Below are 13407 nucleotides of genomic sequence, written 5' to 3'. Positions count from 1 at the left end.
CCATGAAAAAAAGAACACAGGTTGTAATACTCACAGGGCATACATAAAAAAAAAGAAGGCAAACATACTCTAATAGATAACCTACTGTGATGTTACTAACCGAAACTAAATAAAATTGGTCATAGAGTGATTAATTACAGAAGCTGACGCTTCATCTGAAGTATGAATTATAATATACAGCAGACGTAAGCAGTGCAAAAAAGATACACACTGCTGATGTTGCTGTTTCGATGTTTGAGGAAGGCAGATGAAGTGAAAACAGGACATTTAAAAGTTTGTTATGAGTCACATTGCATGGTTGGTCTGTGGTCAGCAATTAGTTCAGCTCAGTTAAACCCGTACGCTCTAAGGAAACCTAATGGTGTGGAAGATGGTATGTGGAGGGGCTAGAGAACAGGATTGGTCCAGTAATTAAAGAAAGTCATGCGTAGTTGATAAAAAATAAACACAAAAATGCATCAAGTGACTGAATAATTGTTTGTTTCCTTGGTACACATGGTTTGAAATGTAGTGTAATTGCGTATAGGTTGGAACTTAATTTTGATTACTGTCAACTCGCTCGTGTGAATGGCTTTTTCCTGTCAGATCGAACTTGTTAGAAATGCACTGATCAAACAGAAACATGGAGTTAATCACATGTATGACCCTGAGATGAATTTGGGTTATTTGCACAAGTGACTGAATCAATGTGGGTGGTAAGAAGGAATTCAAACTGGAGCCATGTAATAAAATATAGTTAGTAAAAAAATAGTTTCAGATGTTTTCTACTGAAAAACATATTATTGATTATTACAACCAAAAACTCGTAATGTGTAAAAGTCTGTTCATTTTGAATGTGCATCTTATCAGTTATTTGCATGGGTTTAATCCAACAGTTTAACTTGATTTAACACAGTCCAATCGATCAAGCAAGCAGCTGCTGACAAACGCTACAACAAACCCATCAATCTTAGACTAACGCACAAACAGACTTGATTATACCACGGACAGATTTGTTGTAAATGGAGGAAATTAGTCTGCCTTAGGATTGTTTACAAATTACATGGATGAATATCGAGGGTTATTTATGTGTATCTCATGCTAAAGATAAATTAAATCCCACTACTTGTAATCAGTAGTGGTGATTCCCAACCTAAGGGTTACACGATGAATCTAATCACTCACAACTCACGTACATTGTGTTGAGGGGGCCCCAAGTAAAGCAGATGTTATCTATGTGTTATATTCACAATGCATCACTTTAAGTACTTGTATGTGAACGGACTGGGTCATCGTGAAGAACCGTCAGATCATGTATCATCTGAATCTGCGGTGTCCCTCACTTCTTTTGACGTCCTTGAGGTCATTATCTTTGGCTTTTAATTTAACTCTCCTGTTTCAGCAAAAAAGCGTCTTGAAGCTCCGTCAGCTGCAAGCAGTCAACTCAACTGTTGCCATGTTGAGAGCTGTTGGGATGCGATATATATAGGAATGCTTTACAGAACATGCAACTTAACATTTCAAGAGGTGCCACAATAAACCAGCCAGTTCTCTTCATCGACTCACCAGTTAAATATTGTGTTAGCTGCAACTCTGGTGGCCTTACTAATTATATCACAGCATCAATGAAAAGGCCTTTTGAACTAGTGAGCCATAGCCGGAAAGCTGGGTGTTAGTTCACGGCTGGTCCGTTTCCTTTTGGCCGCCATCCAGGCCTCGGGAACGTTTATAATCTGATTATATTCCCACTTTAACCTCAATAAACACACCTAAATTAATTAAATCTGGCTCTGAATGCTGACCATAGAAGAAATAAAACCAGAATTACCATTAGACAGGTGAAACAAAACAAAAGCAGTAAGACCATGTGCGTGTTTTATGTATTCATATTTATATTTCATTTATATATTTGTTTTTCTTTAATCTAAACCATTTATTTTAGTTGTAATAATCAATTAGTAATAGTTTCTTTCAGCTCAGGATTTTCTCTCGGGGCATTGACCTCCAAGTCATCCAGTTGAAATGATCAAAACATGTGTGGCTGAGCTGGGGGTTGGGGTGAGGATGGAGGGCTGTCGGTATTTCTCACAAGCTTTACAGATTAAAACCATGCATAAAAGCAAGGATTTGTTGAAAGAACTTTTAAAGGTGGGAAGGGAAAGAGTTATTAGTACAGGCATGAGTATTGGTCCTAGTATAATACGATGGTCTTAGTATATACTATGAAAAAGAAATTATATCGTATCATATGCAATCAATAGTTATTAAACATATATTTAATTTGTTTCACAAGGAAATCATGATACATGTAGTATTGCCATAAAAATGCAATGAAAATGTGATAATATGGCATACCATAAAAGGCCTTAAAATGCCATTAAATATGTAGAATATGCCTGTCAGCAGCACGAGTGTTCCATAGTTTGTTGGCATAAAGCTACATATTATTGATTATGCTAGCTAGCTGGCCAGCTGGCCAGCTCGTTACTGGTCCATAGAAAGGCACCGGCACGCACCACCTCAGTTGAAAGTAGACCAATCCAGATAACAGCAAGATACTCAAAATCAATCATTTCTTCTCCGGTTGTAACTGCTTACAAAAAAGCAGAGAAAACTCCTGTTGTGTTTAAAATGTTGAGTGAGTTTTTAGTTGTTCCTTTAACTATATGTCTCCTCTTAACTTCGACAAAAGTCCAGCTTAATTTTGAGTTGGCGCTCTCATTTCATGGTAAAAAATGCTTAATGTTCATTGTTTTAAGGTGTCAATGACTCCATCCACAGGGTACACAAGGTAACTGCACACTTAACACATACAAATAATAATATTTATGCACTAAATTGGCAACATTTTTATGTTGTAGGTATCATGAATTTGTCAATTGTATCTACTTCAAAATGCATGGCATTTTGTGTTCAAATTTATTTGGATGTAATGTTTAGAATCGGATATTAGAAATGTTAAAAGTGTTTTTGGTTGAGCACAGCAGTGTAACTGGTTGGAACAGATCCAGACGGATAAACCATGTGTAAGGTAACATAAGTGTTTTTTAAATCAGTTAATAATTAGTTAATAGTTTTTTGCCAAAAATTGTGCTCCAGTAACACCTGATGTCTTTTAACAGGAAGAACATAAAATACGTACTGACCAGTAGATGGCAATGCAAAACCACTCTAGTCAGTGTGTGTGTGTGTATAAATGAGATGTGCCGTTCATGCACATTTTCACCACAACTGATCAGTGTAGCAAGGACTATGAATATGGTGCATTACCATGAGTATCACTAGCCAATGTTCTTCTTCAGCCATCTACTTCAAACCCTTTTTATTGAACGTCACAAGACAATAAAACAAGAAGTTGCTGTGAGATTTCACTGATTTATTGTTTTGTTAATGCTTGTGCAAGGATAAGAGTAACAAAAATCTACAGACTAGACATGATAATATATCCTGTTCCTATCATACAATGTTATTTATACAAGTATCCTTTAACAGTATGTATATATTCAATCCAATGTACCTTTTACAGTTTAAGAGTTTGATTATCCTTTTAAGACAGACAAAAAACATCAACAGTAAACAAATTCATCTAAACATCCACACAGCCTGAACTGACCAAATGCATAATGATACTGATGTGCTATATTTCATGTTTCTAGTACAACGTCATTGAAATGAACAAACCTACAAATGCAGCACAGTTCCCTGTTGTGTTTCTAAGTGCATTATTCACTTGAATTGTAGGAGAACATGTCACTTGTTAATTGAGGTAACACATCTACTCTTTTTATATAGAGATTACTATTTTCATAAGAACATGTTTCTGATTGTATTCTTTATTTATGTGTATTAGTTATAAGGATGGCATGTCTATAAAGTCCACAAAATGTACCAATGTTTTATGTGTGACTGTGGAGCCCTGCAGCCTGGTCTACTTCTGTCGCCCATTGACCGGTTTTGAGATAAATACAAAATATAGTTTGGGCTGAAATAAGTTGATTTTTTTTCCTTCTAAAATGTACATTTTGGAACAGCTTGCATGCAGCATTTATTATTATCCGATATCAGTCAGACAGAGTTTGTATCAGTCCTGGTCCACTGCTGAGAAAATGCGACAAAGACAGGAAGAGTCTCAGGTTGTTGCTGATTGTGCTGCTGGACCGCTACCAGTTAACCTGGTCCGTACCCAATGGGGAGGAAACCACTGCCCCTGCTGGTCAAACTGGTCTCTCAGTGGCCAGACTGCAGCAGCACCACTTAGTAAGTTATTCTGGGAAGCTTTCTTTGGAACTTTTTTGTGGGGAAAAAATAATAATTAAGCATTTCAAGAGAGAAGTTGGAGGATATTTTAATTTAGTTTAGTCTAAATGTTTTTTTTATAATGTAGTACTTTTGGAACTTATTCTGTAAAAAAAAATGTTGGCGAAAGATTCCCAGTAATAGTTGGTGATAAGTTGTTTTTCAACTTCTGTACCCAGCATCCTCCGGTCGGATTGGTGTTGGCGTCACTCCCGCCCGACACGGTTTGTTTTTTATACTTCCATTCCTATTTTTTTCCATAAAAAAGTAATTCCCTTGAAGGCAGCCTTTACTGGCCATTAGAGGAGCTTTGACTACCCTGGTTTTACTAATCATCCATGTCTGTGTCTAAAATCATCCTCACTCAGTTACAGTTTACTCTGTAATGAGCAATAAATGTCCCACGCTTATGAATCAGCATCAATTTGCATTATTACTAACAGGTGTAGTATAAAACTGTATTTTTCGCATCGATAAAAAGTGATGCATTGCATTGTGGGAGTGTTGGAAGAAAACATTTAACATGCCATGCACACACATTTCTTTCATTCCATTATTCGATTTTAAGGGCACTACATACAGGAGATGTAACCTTCCCACGCAGAATTTAAATGCTGAAATAAAATGGCAGTCAGTTAATATAGTGCTCTACATAGTAAATAGAGATTGATTTTAGACACAGCCACCGTATCTGCCAGTTGCTAAAAACCTTATACTTGCTGGTTGGTATAGATTGGCACTGTGTGACAGGCTCTCTAAGGAAAATGGAGTTTGTTTAGTTTGAATAGACTACATCAACCAGCAGCACAGACTGAATGTCTAGATAATTAGTGGTGTAAGATTACCATAAGTGTCCCCTTATAATGGAACATAAAACCAAACCAAATCCAAGCTCACAGCATTTTTGTAACCTCAGAAAATGAGATCTTCATTGTCAGATTTCAGTAAACCGAAGCATCTTCCAGTGCATCCCTTTTTTTATCCAGCAAGGCTGTTTAGCACGGTAACATTCTATAAAATGATTCTAGTAGATTTATATCCTATTTCTGTGTAATATTATAATGCAGTTCATACATGTGTGGGAGCACAGTTGTCAGAAACCAGATGTAGCCGTCCTGCACTTCAGAAGATTATACAGACCGGGTGTCAATGTTTGTTTTGTGGTCAAAAAGAGGTGCAGGGGCATGATGTTAATCACAATCACTTGGTATCCACAGTGTTCTTCAATCACTTGACTTGTGACCGACTGGAGCTACATGTTACCTTGTTTGTCTGAGCACGAGGAGGAGGTGGATGGTGATGGGGAAGGTGGTTTGGGAAAGACCCTGTCAGTGGGTGTGATGCCTGGGCTGCCCAGACCAGAGGAACTAGAGCTGCTGGAGCGGTGTGGGCCCTGGCCCTGTCCAATCACAGGAGCAGGCCGGACAGGTCTGACAGGCGGGGGCCTTAGAGGTGCACTCGGTCTACGTGCAGATATAGCAGGTTTAAAAGTGCTCATGGTCTCGGAGGAGCTGCTGCTGCTCCGTCGCTGGGCTGCGTCTGGATCCCGGATCACCATGGTGTGGAGAGGACTGCCAGGTGGCTCCTGGGCTCCACCGGGGCGTTTGAGGGGCTCCAATGTGTCCAGAACAACGTCAGGGGCTTGTTTGGCTACATTCTGTCGCTCCAGCTCACGCAACTCATTGAGAGCTGTATTCATTGTTTTCTCTATGTCCTGAGAAGAAGGAACATGATATGTTGCAAATACTGTCTTATTTCTGTCAGGATCCAAACTCTAATGCACTTTAGATAGATAAAGAGCAGTAATGTTTGGGACATACAGTCTTACTGTCCAACCCTCCGATGGGTGTGAGGCAAAAAATACTAAAAACACGTCAACCTCCTCTGCACGTTTTCAGAAGTCATCTCATCTCTATTATATTTACAATCAATATACTCTTAAAAAGTTGCTGGAATTTGATATGAATCAAATATTAAATATCAGGCAAGATAAGGACAGTGTTCTTTTCAATAGAAGATCTACACACAACAGTGATCTAGGAAAGTATGAGGTATCTATCAGCCATAATTAGGGTAGGGTTAGTGTATAAATATTATGATATTACCATTTAGAGGTATATTCCAGTTGAAACACTCACCTCAGCAAGTGCTTCAGCCTCAAGAGTTTTGTGATCTCCTAAACTTGCGTGCCGAGTGGTGCTGGGTGAAGATCGTTGAGAGTGGCTTTCCAGGAAGGCCCTTCTGTCGGAGTGGTTGATGCAGCCAGCGCTGCCGAATGTGGCGAGACGCCGTTTCTCCGGACTGTCCGCTGGGCCCCTGCTAACTGCTGCTTTGTGTGGGCTGCAGGGCCGAGGCATAACCCGAGGGGGCTGGTCTGCACCTCTGGTGGGGCTGTGACTGTCGGCGCCGTTCCTGTGGCGCGGACCAGCAGCTCCATCTGATCGAACCCTCACCCTAAGAAAAATCACAGTTTTATACTTTATCAGTGTTTAGCTCTTGGCTCAGAATTTCAATTGCAAAGATGGATTTACTTTTTTTTTTTCTTTAAAAAAGCAAATACTACTTATATCTGCACTTTAGCCACATTATTTACATTCAACTGATGCAATATAAATACATTTAAATACTTTTCATTCTATCTGTACATTTAATATTGTTATTGTATTCTTTTTCATTACTGTTTTATTGTTTATTTATATGACTTGATTTGTATTTACTATGTGTCTCTTGTGTACACTGCTGCTGTAATCCTGCAATGTCCCCACTGCGGGACTAATAAAGCATTTTGTTTTCTTATCTTCTAGTGAACTGACTGTCTGTATCTCTACCTTCCCAGTGCCGCTCCAAACTGGCGCTCAGGTGTGTGTTCACATGGAGATCGGCGGTCATTTCTGGACGAGGCTCTTTCGTCAGGGTGAGTTCCACTGCTGGCTGCATTATCAGTCCTCTGGATGCTATCCGAGAATGCATCATCCCTGATACGAATGGACAGAATAGATTGATCTTGATTAATGGCTTCTGCCCTCGGGAAATGTTAATATTGGCTTTTAATTTGAGAGATTGAACTCAGAGGTTTAATCACTCAAACAGCACATACGAATCCATATCAATTAAATGTGTGCCACAAAAACAACACAAAATTGTCATCAGCACAGTGAGCCTCATTACTGTTACAGAATAAATCACGTATCAGTCCTTTGCTGCCAGTGCTGACAGCATATACGTCACTCTTCTTAATTTTGCTTTAATGTTGTCAGTAGCCCTGATGAAGGAGTGGTTAGAGGCCACAGCACTGAGGCTGCTTCTGAGGAGTGACCTGTGCAGCTCTACAGCTTACTGCTGATCAGGGGGCATTTGTTTTGTTTTTTATTGTTTTATTATTGCAACTAAAAACAGGATAATTTGTTCACACTGATGCTTGATGAGGGTACAGGTTTTTTAAGGCCAAGCTTTGGAAAACACAACACAGCTCGAGAGGATGGTGAGAATAGAAACATACATTTTGGGAAAATAGAGCAACGTAAATAATGACCAAGCCCAAAGTAGCTGTTGTCCTGCAGCAGAACCAGGGTACTGACTTCTTGACTAGGACACCTTTGTCATGCTGTTTTTATGCTAACATCTGTTTGATATAACAAAAGTTTTATTGTGGGCTTCACAGACCAAATGCATCTCACTCACATGTCTTGTACCACAATGTACTGATGTGGAATCAGCCCATCCACGCCGTTATGTCGGCCCTCCCACCAGTCCTCAGAAGCTCGCATGTAGAGTAACAGAGAGGCTCCCTTCTTGAAGGAAAGCTCTCTCGGACTTCGGCCCACATAGTCAAACTTTGCGATGGCCTCGATCTGCTCCAACTCTGCAATACAGAGATTACACACAAAGAAATGGGATGGAATTCAGTGTCAAGACAGTTTAAGAGTTTGTTCAGCTCTTACAGGTGCGGCCGACTCACCTTCATCGCTAGTGTTGGGTCCGGTGCCGTTGTCTACCTCGTCAAGAGTTCCTGGCTCACTGTGGGGGCTTTCACTGAATGGAGAAGTAGGTAGACCATATTTAGATTTGTGTAAGAGAAAGATAAATAACAATTTTGACCCACTATAGTTTTGAAAAAAAAAAAAAAAAAGGATTTATAGAAATTTCATCCATTTATTTTATCAAATGTTAAAACAAAAAATCAATACAGAAAACAAATTCAAAACCAAAATGATTTGTCAAATTACATGTGTGATGCACAACTATATTTTGCATCCAAATAATAAATGCACGATATCATACATCTTTGTAAGACCCAAACTAAATCGCTAAAAGGTATGAATATGGTTACGGTTATAAAATGGTTATTAAAAAATAAATAAAAATAAACACTTCAGTCACTTTGGTCACTTTAACCACCTCAACTTTGCATATAAATATGTTGTATTCAGTCTGTATTTATAATATTGTTATTGTGAATTCTTTACTGTTTTTATTTATTTATATTACTTTTTTTATTTTCACGAGCTCTCTCGTGTACACTTTACTTGTTTGCTGCTGTGATTCTGTAAATTTCCCCACTGCGGGACTAATAAAGGAATATCTAAGCTAATCTAAAGTTATTGGTTTCCTCAAACATAAAGATAACCAACATATAATAACATTCTGCTTGATAGTGTCCTACAAGCAAGACACGCAATAGAATAAAGTATAGAAAACAGGACTACTATCTACTAGACAATAAGCCGACATCCTGTCTTGAGTTTCAGTCAGCAGTGGGTAAAGTATCAGCTCACTTTTACTCTCTGACCAGAAGCACTTTCCACATAATCAATATACAGTTCACCATTGAGAACTGTGCAAATTGTATAAAATTAAACATACTGCCCTAAGAAATAAATTAATGGGAACAAGTAGAAAAAGTTATTCCGTTAAACTGTTATGAATTGAGAAAAATAGACAGATAATGGCTGCATATAAATAGCAGCGTTCCACAATTTGCCCCTCATTGACACATAGTGGACACCTTTTCTTACACTTACCAGTACTCTTCCCCACCAGCCATGCACTTTTCATACACAGGGCCGTCCAACTCGCGTTGGCCTGGGAAGATGACCTCGTGGTGGATGATAACGGTCTTAATGATCTCGTTAACATGCGCCTGGCAGGACACGGGGTCCTGGTCATCTGGTATTCGCATCAAGGTGGGGCCGAAGCAAATAGCCAGGTTGTAGGCGTCCATCATGTTCTCATCACTGTATTGAGCAACACTGGAAATCCAGAAGCAATTAGTATCACTTTGTGAGGGTCAAACAATGTGAGATTTGTTGTGGCAGGACTTACTGATCTAGAAATGCAAACAAGTATCTCATGACGATGATCACGGACCGCTGGAGAGTCACAATGATCTGCTGAAGGTGGTGAGCCCTTTCTGCGCCTGTGTCAAGCTCTGAAATAGAGGAAACAAAGAGAAAGTAGGAAATGACATGAAGCTACACTAAATAAAAAGCTTTCATGTATCTCACTGGAAGGTGACTCACTGGTTGTGGATATGAGGTCGAGGAAACGCTCTTTAGGGAAGAGCGCGTTTTCCAGCCCTCTGAAGTAAAGCTTGAGAACGCCGGCCACAGAGTTGATGTCATGATCAGACTGATCATCCACCAGTGGATCCTCTCCTATAGATGTAGCATACATTTAATCTCCTCATTAATCATTCATTACTATCAATTTTAATATATTACAGCACTGATGCAGTGCAGTGAATTTTTTTTTTTTATGCGGATTTCAAGTTTGGAGGTTAATATAAACATTGAGAGTGCAGTAATCTTTCTCATGTATTATTACTCCAAGATGCTGATCATTTATGTATTATGCATCTAAAATGGTTTACATGCCCATTACGACATTAAAAGTGACACATGGGCTCTTTATTTGCACTTTAGAGGCCTGTGGAAGAGACTGTGGCTTTTGAGGTGAACAAAATGCAATTTAAAACCAATCAAAAGAAGATGGCCAAGCGCACTGGGACTAACCTCTCTCAAATGCATTTTTAATATCGTTGACTTCGACATGGGAGCCTGGAACTCGAAATATACCTTGCTGCTGAAGACCTGTGGACAGATGGACCAGTTAGTGTACAATGGGTCCTGTCTGTGAATTTCTCTGCACATTTAAATGTCAAGAATGTTAACCAATCCTCACAGAATGTGCACAGCACATAAAGCCTGAAGGTTAAAGCACATAAACAAACAAATTATTAAAAAGACAAAACCTGCAAATAAAGGTATGACTGTATTCTGCTGCAAAGGGTAATAACAATAAGACAGAATTGAATTTGACAGATTTCACTGAGCCAACAAACTGATTTATCACAACATCTTTATTCTTCTTCTTCTATAATCTTATTTATTTAGGCTAATTTTAACACAAAAGTTCCAAGAACTATGGAGCCACAGGAACTTAAAACTGAACTAAATGTACAATTGACAATTTTCCTGTTGTTGCTGTGTTTCTACCATATCTTAAGAACCATGACGATTAAGCAAATACCAGTAAGTCTAACAGCTGAAACCAGTATGGCAGGTTTTGAAAGAAAAAAAGAGATCCATTGCGTTGTGTCCACCATTCGTCTTATTATTGATACAAGTGGCTTCCAGTGCTTTCTAATTCAGTGAAGGAAGTCCCAGCACTGGACTCTGCCCCAATAGTTCCTGAGCTATTACAAATGACGACCCTCAGGGTTTGGATATTTTTGGGCAGCAGGTACTATGACGGAGGTAATAATTTAGACCTGTGGGTTAGGTTCCTAGAATAGTTTGATGTGGTAAAAATGGGCTATTTGTAGGCTTAAGACATATTTTTCCGTTTGAAAACACGTTTGATTGTATTGCTTTGTTTAACACATATTTAAGACATAAACTATATGACTGTTTTTTCTTATTTCATGGAGAAAAAAACATGGACATTGCATAGGAACCTACCATATAGGTTGATGTATCGAATGCAGCTCTCAACCACCACTGGTATAGTCTGCCCTGAGTCCTACCGGATAGATTCAAATGATTATTATTCTAAGCACATGAACAGAAAATGATAGAAAACAAATGCCTGAAGGATGTTCTCATTAGAGGCTTATAGAGGCAGCCCCTCAAATTAATTTACTTACAGGAACATTGTTAATCATTTCATGTTCTTTTTTTTTTTAAATAACTGATGTTAAAGTGTACAGAAAGAAAATATGCAGAACAAAATTGTGTGCACCAACATGTTACTATTGCTACAGTATTTTCACAGGAATGCCAACAGGACAAAGGCACAGAAATGTTGGTTAGCATACTGAACACAGTGCGATTATCCCGCCCGGCTATTAGACAGAGTACCTGACTCCTGGCACGGACATTCCGTCTTCCCCTGGGCAGAGAGCAGAAAGGCCCGTGGACAGAGGAAGAGAGGCAACAAGAACCACAACAGGTTAGTGAGAGAGACAGACCGTACAGAGGCAGAGAAAAAGAGGAGGCCTGGCCTGAAAGAATAGCCAAAGCATCAGTGCCCTGTGGGGTTTGAAACGTGGTCCGACAGGAGGAGTGTGTGGGACCGAGGGTGCTACCTGAGTCGATGGGAGATGGTGGGGGGGGAGCTACATTTGTCAGGCTGCAACTAACCAATTATTTTAATCATCCATTAATATAACCATTACTTACTTTAATAGGTGGTTGAATCATTTGTTTTGTAAGATGTCAGAATACAGTGACAAACAACCTCCTTAAGCCACGCGTCATCATTTTCTTTTTTTTTCAGCCAACACTCTAAAAGCTAAAGATATTTAGTTTATTATCATCCAAGACAAATTTATGAAGAACATACTTTAAAAGCTAGAACCTGGAGCAATGGGGCATTTTGAATTGGTGCTTGAAAAATCACTTTAATGATAAATTGCTTTTTTTTACGTCTGCCAATTGACTGATCATTTTAGCCATAGTGCTCCACTGCTGTTGATGCACACTCGGTCTTGTCTGCCCCTGTTTGTTTGAGCATTAAAGTGGATGTGGCCGTTTGTTTATTGCATAGGCTGACATAGCTGGCACAGGGCCAACTGACATGAGGCCAACTTATTTAAGTGTCTGAAGACAGGGGATCATAGAAGAGAGGATGTTAAAAGCAGACCCGACACCGGAGCAGTGCTTCAGAAAGCAAAACCATCTCCAGAATTAGTTTAATTGTTTGTTTGTTTTTACCAAACCTGGTCTTCCCTAAAGAACAAGACTGTAAAAGGCAACTAGAAAATTTCGCAAGAAATTTTGAAAGTGTGGCTACTACTGCCGTAAGACGTCGCAATATATAGCTTTTGTTTCTGACGCCCGTCTCTCCTCCAAAGCACTTGAGTTGGTTTGTGTGTTAAACTGATTGGCTGATATGAAGCACCTGTGTGCTGCCGTCGTCATGGTGACCAAGTGAGCGCCAGCAGACTGATTAGAGGCAGACTGGACTGTGGACTTAAGGAAATAAACTACTGAACGTCCTGAACACACACAAACGTATATGAAATATCATATGACCTTATTAATGATCACAGTGTTGACAACTACACAATATAAAACACACGTAAACGTCTTTGTGTGTGTGTGTGTGTGTTTGTGTGTCTGTTTGTGTGTGTGTGTGTCTGTTTGTGTGTGTGTGTTTGTGTGTCTGTTTGTGTGTGTTTGTGTATGTGTTTGTTTGTTTGTGTATGTGTTTGTTTGTGTGTGTGTGTGTGTGTGTGTCTGTGTGTGTGAGACAAACAGACAGAGAGACAGAAGTCATCTGTGTTGTGTGTGCGTGTGTAAGTGTCTGTGTGTCTGTTAAACTGCCCTAACGAGAACACCTGTGGGTCGCTAGAGCAAAGGTTGCCATGGTGATGACTTCAAAGGGACTTCCTTACGCTGAGCTTAATAGACCTAAATACTGTGGAACTCCTTTCAAACTATTTAAAAAAAATGGTACTTTAAAAGCCACTATTGCTTCGATATCGCATATTGAGCGTTAGGAAGACCTGATGAACAGATACTGTGACTGGCGAGTCTGTACGACAAAACATGTGTCTGTACGGGCGATTTACAAATCAGGTACGAGCTTCAGGGGAGACGTGGCTTTGGAGGGAGATTTAACATGGCGGCG

General features: G+C 39.4%; 1 protein-coding gene across 2 annotated transcripts in view; it reads right to left on the bottom strand.

Moving 5' to 3' along the window:
• Positions 1–3345: 3345 nt before the first annotated feature.
• Positions 3346–13407, bottom strand: part of LOC137796303 (SLIT-ROBO Rho GTPase-activating protein 3-like) — a 32188-nt gene continuing 22126 nt past the window's right edge. Inside the window, exons 12-22 of one of the 2 annotated variants that reach the window (XM_068594166.1) lie at positions 11634–11664; positions 11235–11295; positions 10287–10364; positions 9795–9929; positions 9598–9703; positions 9297–9524; positions 8234–8307; positions 7957–8137; positions 7104–7250; positions 6414–6729; positions 3346–5989 (exon numbers count right to left, since the gene is read on the bottom strand). In XM_068594166.1, the coding sequence (XP_068450267.1) occupies positions 5528–5989; positions 6414–6729; positions 7104–7250; positions 7957–8137; positions 8234–8307; positions 9297–9524; positions 9598–9703; positions 9795–9929; positions 10287–10364; positions 11235–11295; positions 11634–11664 (1819 nt within the window). In that variant the 3' untranslated portion in view covers positions 3346–5527. The remainder of the gene's footprint in view (positions 5990–6413; positions 6730–7103; positions 7251–7956; positions 8138–8233; positions 8308–9296; positions 9525–9597; positions 9704–9794; positions 9930–10286; positions 10365–11234; positions 11296–11633; positions 11665–13407) is intronic. The other variant, XM_068594167.1, reaches the window with a different exon arrangement.

Source organism: Clinocottus analis, unplaced genomic scaffold (assembly GCF_023055335.1).
Source record: "Clinocottus analis isolate CAN_PGR_092001 unplaced genomic scaffold, fCliAna1.0.p SCAF_3, whole genome shotgun sequence".
NCBI classification, from domain to species: Eukaryota; Metazoa; Chordata; class Actinopteri; order Perciformes; family Cottidae; genus Clinocottus; species Clinocottus analis.
The sequence above is the reverse complement of the archived record's forward strand: the minus strand, read 5'-3'. Positions and strand labels throughout refer to the sequence as shown.